Here is a 7,581-nt window from a genome sequence, read left to right as displayed (position 1 = left end):
GTGTGAGACAGTTTCTGAGTGGTGTGAGCCAGTTTCTGAGTGGTGTGAGCCTAGATTCTGAGTGGTGTGGGTCAGTTTCTGAGTAGTGTGAGTCAGTTTCTGAGTAGTGTGAGCCAGTTTCTGAGTAGTATGAGTCAGTTGCTGAGTAGTATGAGTCAGTTGCTGAGTAGTGTGAGTCAGTTGCTGAGTAGTGTGAGACAGTTTCTGAGTGGTGTGAGTCAGTTTCTGAGTAGTGTGAGCCAGTTTCTGAGTAGTGTGAGCCAGTTGCTGAGTAGTATGAGTCAGTTGCTGAGTAGTGTGAGTCAGTTGCTGAGTAGTGTGAGACAGTTTCTGAGTGGTGTGAGCCAGTTTCTGAGTAGTGTAGGTCATTTTCTGAGTGGTGTGGGTCAGTTGTTATTAACCATGTGACAAATAGATGTGATGATTATGGGAACCACCAGATTCTTGTAATATAAAAAGTACGGGATATGCTGGACACTCAGGTTTTATTATCTTTTTATTTACTTATCTTACACCTTTTAAATCTGTAAAAAAAAACACAATTTACTAAGATAGAAATGCATAGTACATTCACGGTAATCACGACTTGGAGAAAGTTCTCTGTGTTGGTTATCAGTCTGGTTAACTCATAGACCTGCATCCTAAGCCTTTGCGACGAACTTAAAATAAAATTGAATTTTTTGAATGGGACGCGTTGCTCTCTAGACATTAAGAAATATATTTTTTTTCACGTTTTAGTTGAGGTGGACTGCCGCAGCGATCACGAAAACATTGTTGTTGTCATTCGGACAAACCTGCCTTTCTTTGGAATGGCCTATGTTACCAGAAGTCACAAAGACCAACGATGCGTTATTCACGGTAAAGGCAATACTACTTTGTACATGAAGATTCCTTTCAGAGGCTGCAATACTACTCAGGTTAGTGCGGGATGAAAACATGAAACTTTCCCTTGATATCATCATATGCTAGGATGTATTTATATATATATATATTCAAGTAAATCCGTATGGTAATAGCTCCGTATGGAAACACTTCCTACGTGGGAAGAGTTCCGTATCGAAACACTTCCTACGTGGGAAGAGTTCCGTTTGGAAACACTTCCTACGTGGGAAGAGTTCCATATTGAATCACTTCCGACGTGAGAACATTTAATTTATTGCTAGTTTGAAATAATAGCGTGAGAAATCTTCTTACTTTTAGAATTTGTATATTTTATAGAAGTGGTTTATTTATCTATATGTAAAGTTATATCACTTTCAATATATATATAACATTCACTATAACATATCAGTATAAATATAACATTCACTATAATGTATAAATATAAATATAACATTCACTATAACATATCAGTATAAATATAACATTCACTATAATGTATAAATATAAATATAACATTCACTATAATGTATCAATATAAATATAACATTCACTATAATGTATCACTATAAATATAACATTCACTATAATCTATATGTATAAATATAACATTCACTATAATGTATCAATATAAATATAACATTCACTATAATGTATCAATATAAATATATTGATTCGCAGTGACGAGTATATTATAGACACTTAAAACATATAACAATATCAGGATTCGTAGTGACGAGTATATTATAGACACTTAAAAACATATAACAATATCAGGATTCGCAGTGACGAGTATATTATAGACACTTAAAAACATATAACAATATCAGGATTCGCAATGACGAGTATATTATAGACATTTAAAAACATATAACAATATCAGGATTCGTAGTGAAGAGTATATTATAGACATTTAAAAACATATAACAATATCAGGATTCGTAGTGACGAGTATATTATAGACACTTAAAACATATAACAATATCAGGATTCGTAGTGACGAGTATATTATAGACACTTAAAAACATATAACAATATCAGGATTCGCTAGTGACGAGTATATTATAGACATTTAAAAACATATAACAATATCAGGATTCGCAGTGAGGAGTTTTGTCTTGGGATTCAAGTTATATCCGAAGGTTGATTTACACTCCATGAGTTTACAGCTTACGCTTATAAATGCCAACTAATCAACAGTAACTCAATTCAACCATTAATATTAATTAAGTTGTTTGTGTTCATATTACATGTTCACTGATATCTTGTAAACATAAGGAGATCTACGTTTTTAACGAGGGTGTGATGTTGTCCGCCATTAGTATTTAATTTGAAGAACAAATACATTTTACTAACTTATAAATTCCCAGCTTGGTTTATCTGTCACAGACAGCTTTTCTTCGTTCCTGTATTTTAACCCTTGTTGAATGGAAAACATTCCTGCTAATTGTAGGATGAGGACGGCCTCTTCATGAACAGGATAAGGGTTCAGCATCATAAGTTAATAGTGAGTGCAGGAGATGGCGAGTATGACGTAGGTTGCCAGATGTTTCACGGTGATCTTAGAATAGGCACTGACCATGATATGAAAATCGAGTAAGTACTTCATTGTTTGTAGCCTGTTTTAATCAAATCCCTGTAGTTTCTAAAAACTGTTGATGTCTGTTAACATTCATAGGATATTATGATATATTTAATGTAACAAACGCCATAAACAGGTCAGACGAAGCATTAAGAACAAAATTCACTTCAGCTTTAAAAGAATAATTAATAACGAAACAGACAGATTTGTCAAACTTTCTTATTGTTTGTTTGTTGTTAAGCGCAAAAACTACACAAGGGGGCTATATATATATATATATATATATATATGCTTAGCACTGAAACCCGGGGTTCGATTCCCTGTGGTTGACATTGTGTGACAAATAAACAAACTTCGTGTCTTTAGGAAAGAGCCAGTAGATTAATATCCGAAACGTAGGATTAAACTAGTTAGCAATTAATATCTAGTAAATAAAAAATAATTTAAGTAGTTAGAATTAGGCCATAAGTTGGTTACGGTTACTGTTGATCTCCATGGGATTTATTAATTTTAATCTAACAGCAAGACTGTTCTAATGTGACTAGCTTATAGAAGGAGTATTACAACAGTATTCAGAAAATAAGTAGATAAGGCCTGGTTCATAACACACTGAACTTTGATATTGATAATCATTTTCCATTACTCACATTGATAGGTTTCAGTATGTGTGCTTTTCACGGGGTCCCCCAGTGGCACAGCGGCTTGTCTGCGGACTTACAACGTTAGAAACCGGGTTTCGATACTCGTGGTGGGCAGAGCACAGATGGCCCATTGTGTAGCTTTGTGATTATTTAGAAAGAAACAAACAAACAAAGCTTTTCGCGGGTTTATTAAGCCACCCATTATATCCCAGCCTTTCGGTTTCAGTTTTACAAAAACCACGATCTAATCAAGTCTTTATTAATACATTAACAAACATACCGAACACCTAAAACTCTACTATGGTCTAGTAGTTAGCGTGACGGACAGTGAAACCTCGACTTTCCATGAGCCACAACTTCTCGTTGTCGCAAAGTCGCGTTTCGCACTTGAGTGCGTTATAAGAGTGACGGTGAAACCATACTATTGGCCATTTGCCCTCTCTCTCTTGCCTATAAGTTCAAGATTAGGGACGGCTAACGCAAACAGATAGCCCTCTTGTAGCTTTGACCGAAACAAAACACGGCCTGGCATGGCCAGGTGGTTAGGGCACTTGACTCGCAGTCTGAGGGTCGTGGGTTCGAATCCCCGTCCCACCAAACATGCTCGCCCTTTCAGTCGTGGGGGCGTTATAATGTCAATCCCACTATTCGTTGGAAAAAAGAGTTGCCCAAGAGTTGGCGGTGGGTGGTGATAAGTATCTGCCTTCCCTCTAGTCTTTCACAGCTAAATTAGGGACGGCTAGTGAAAAGAGCCCTTGTGTAGCTTTGCGCGAAATTCAAAACCATTTGTGCCCTCTAGCGGCCATCTAGTAAAGTAAATTTAGAGTATTATGAACGTAGAAGGGGATCTTGTATGAAAATAATAATAAGATATATAAATATCATGTTACATTAATATTATCCTCATCTTGTCATTTATGTAGTCAAATAAAACAGAACAAAATGATTTAATTTCCGGATCCACATTATATAAGTCTGAAAGTTTATAAGGCTAAAACCGGGTTTCGATACCCGTGGTGAGCACAACATAGATAGCCCATTGTGTAGCTTTGTATTTAACAACAATCAAACAAGTAATGCGAATATGTACGGCTATTAAATGTCATTAATTGTGTCTGTTTGTTAGAATGTCACAATGATATTGCTGACATAATGTGGCCAAACAATGACATCGCTTACATAATGTGTTCAAACTTGTGACATCGCTGACATAATGTGTTCAAACAATGACATCGCTGACATAATGTGTTCAAACAATGACATCGCTGACATAATGTGTTCAAACAATGACATCGCTGACATAATGTGGCCAAACAATGACATCGCTGACATAATGTGTTCAGATATAAGAATAAATTAATCTAGATAATTAATGTGTTCAAACAATGACATCGCTGACATAATGTGTTCAGATATAAGAATAAATTAATCTAGATAATTAGGTGGTGCCCAAAACGTCCAGTAATGTACGTGTACATGGTATTGTTACCACACTGGTGACCAAAACGTCCAGTACTGTACATGTACATGGTATTGTTACCACACTGGTGCCCAAAACGTCCAGTACTGTACGTGTACATGGTATTGTTACCACACTGGTGCCCAAAACGTCCAGTAATCTACGTGTACATGGTATTGTTACCACACTGGTGACCAAAACGTCCAGTACTGTACGTGTACGTGGTATTATTACTAAACTGGTGCCCAAAACGTCCAGTACTGTACGTGTACATGGTATTGTTACCACACGTGTGTCCAAAACGTCTAGTACTGTACGTGTACGTGATATTATTACTAAACTGGTGACCAAAACGTCCAGTACAGTACGTATACATGGTATTGTTACTAAACTGGTAACCAAAACGTCCAGTAATGTACGTGCACGTGGTATTGTTACCACACTGGTGACCAAAACGTCCAGTACTGTACGTGTACCTGGTATTATTACCACACTGATATGTCCCTCATATTATTTTTGTCACTCCATTTGATTTTTATAATTTATGAATGTATTCCATTTTCGTAATGTTCGTTGATGATTAATTTTCATTACTTTAACAGAGAACTGCCAAAAAACACTTCTTCGGTTACGACTAATTCTTCCACTGCACCACAAGTTCTGCTTCGTATTTATGACTTTGAGAATGATGCTTTCGTCAACACTGTGGGTCTTGGCCAAATTGTAGAGCTGGAAATCACCATAACAAACGGACGTAAGTCTTTCTGAAACAAAGTCAAAACTGCATTTTTATTTTGAGAAACGGGCTATTGGCTATATATTTTAAAATAAATCACTATATAATGATCCCTTGTTTATAATGATCTGTTTATAATGATCCCTTGTTTATAATGAAACCTTGTTTATAATGAACCCTTGTTTATAATGATCCATTGTTTATAATGATCCCTTGTTTATAATGATATGTTTATAATGATCCCTTGTTTATAATGAAACCTTGTTTATAATGATCCCTTGTTTGTAACGAACCCTTGTTTATAATGAACCCTTGTTTATTATGATCCCTTGTTTATAATGATACCTTGTTCCTCTTCGTAAAATGATCAGTTCATTAATAATCGTCTATAATTGTTCATAAACGAATTCAATGTTTGAAAATATATTGTTTAAACAAACAATGGAAACCGTGTAATGTTCGCTTGCAGCTTCAGGCTTAAGCTCTATCGTGAGATTGTGTGAAGTCTTCACCTGATTATGTAGTGGAAGGATTGTCTCTACTGTTGCTTATAATCTTGTGTTTTAGCATCTTAATGTGGTAATATACTTTATCAACACATCCAAACGACTAGACATAGCAGAAAACAAAGTATATAATCGTCGAATAATTCCAAGCAACAAAACAACTTAGGGAACAATCACTGTATGAAACAGAACAACTTAGGGAACAATAACTGTATGAAACAGTTAGGGAACAATCAGTGTATGAAACAGAACAACTTAGGGAACAGTCACTGTATGAAACAGTTAGGGAACAATCACTGTATGAAACAGAACAACTTAGGGAACAATCACTGTATGAAACAGTTAGGGAACAATCACTGTATGAAATAGAACAACTTAGGGAACAATCACTGTATGAAACAGAACAACTTAGGGAACAATCACTGTATGAAATAGAACAACTTAGGGAACAATCACTGTATGAAACAGTTAGGGAACAATCTCCCTTTCAGCCGTGGGGGCGTTATAATGTCACGGTCAATCCCACTATTCCTTGGTAAAAGAGTAGCCCAAGACTTGGCAGAGGGTGGTGATGACAAGCTGCCTTCCCTCTAGTCTTACACTGCTAAATTAGGGACGGCTAGCGCAGATAGCCCTCGTGTAGCTTTGCGCGAAATTCAAATCAAACCAATACATCCGTTTAACAGAGCAATTACAGAGAAAGGTGGCCCCACGACAGAATTAACGAATAAAGAGCGAGAAGTTTAAAAAAAAACGAAACTCTTTTAATCTCCAAACAGCTCCACCAATAGGTACATCCAATCATAATGCAGTAAAAATAGAGCTCCACCAATTCGTACATCCAATCATACTACAGTAAAAATTAAGCGTCAACAATTCGCGCGTTTAACATGTTGAAGTTGGCTATCTGATACAGACAGTAAGATAAATCAGTTACTCATAAAGCAACTCAAGCGACTTCTCTTCAAATATTCACTGATAATCTACTGTACGAAGAGAAAAACAAGCGATTCGGCGACCGTCTCTCTCACTCTACATGTTTCGACGTTTCACTTGGTCATTAGCAGTGCAATATTTTGTTAGCATCAAATAGACAAACGGAAAGAAAGAGAAATAAATGATTAAACGTTTCGTGATAATCACTTGGTAACATGGGAGAATATTCTGGAAAGTGAAAACTGAGTAAGTCAACATTAATCGAGAAAAAAAAACTTCTACTGAGACTCGATTCTTTTTTAAGACAACTTTTTTAAATAACCTTCTTTGAAATGTCATAATTACTTTCCAGTTAGCATTAAAACAATGCGCTAACGTGCTATATATATACACTATTAGTATAAAAAGAAAATCCTGTAATAAGACAAAAGAATATTAATATAATAAACATTATATCTACGACATTAAAATGGCAAAAACCTCAACATGTATGAACACCATTTTCGTGATAACTAATATTAACACTACAGATACTTATGACGAGGTAAATTATTTTAATTGAGTGATAATAACCCAGGTCAGTAGACTTCCATTTTTACAGCATTATGATTGGATGTACTTATTGGTGGAACTCCATTTTTACTGCATTATGATTGGATGTACCTATTCGTGGAGCTCCATTTTTACTGCATTATGATTGGATGTACCTATTCGTGGAGCTCCATTTTTACAGCATTATGATTGGATGTACCTATTGGTGGAGCTCCATTTTTACTGCATTATGATTGGATGTACCTATTGGTGGAGCTCCATTTTTACTGTAGTACCTTTGAGTGGATCAG

General features: G+C 35.8%; 1 protein-coding gene across 1 annotated transcript in view; it reads left to right on the top strand.

The window, feature by feature from the left end:
• LOC106471470 overlaps window positions 1-7,581 on the top strand; it is a 29,790-nt gene that overhangs the window by 20,983 nt on the left and 1,226 nt on the right. Inside the window, exons 4-6 of the mRNA XM_022400081.1 lie at window positions 739-917; window positions 2,333-2,475; window positions 5,164-5,315. Of these exons, the coding sequence (XP_022255789.1) occupies window positions 739-917; window positions 2,333-2,475; window positions 5,164-5,315 (474 nt within the window). The remainder of the gene's footprint in view (window positions 1-738; window positions 918-2,332; window positions 2,476-5,163; window positions 5,316-7,581) is intronic.

The sequence above is a fragment of the Limulus polyphemus genome, unplaced genomic scaffold, assembly GCF_000517525.1.
Source record: "Limulus polyphemus unplaced genomic scaffold, Limulus_polyphemus-2.1.2 Scaffold4640, whole genome shotgun sequence".
Lineage (NCBI taxonomy): Eukaryota > Metazoa > Arthropoda > Merostomata > Xiphosura > Limulidae > Limulus > Limulus polyphemus.
Note: the sequence above shows the minus strand (reverse complement) of the source record. Positions and strands in the feature narration are given on the sequence as shown.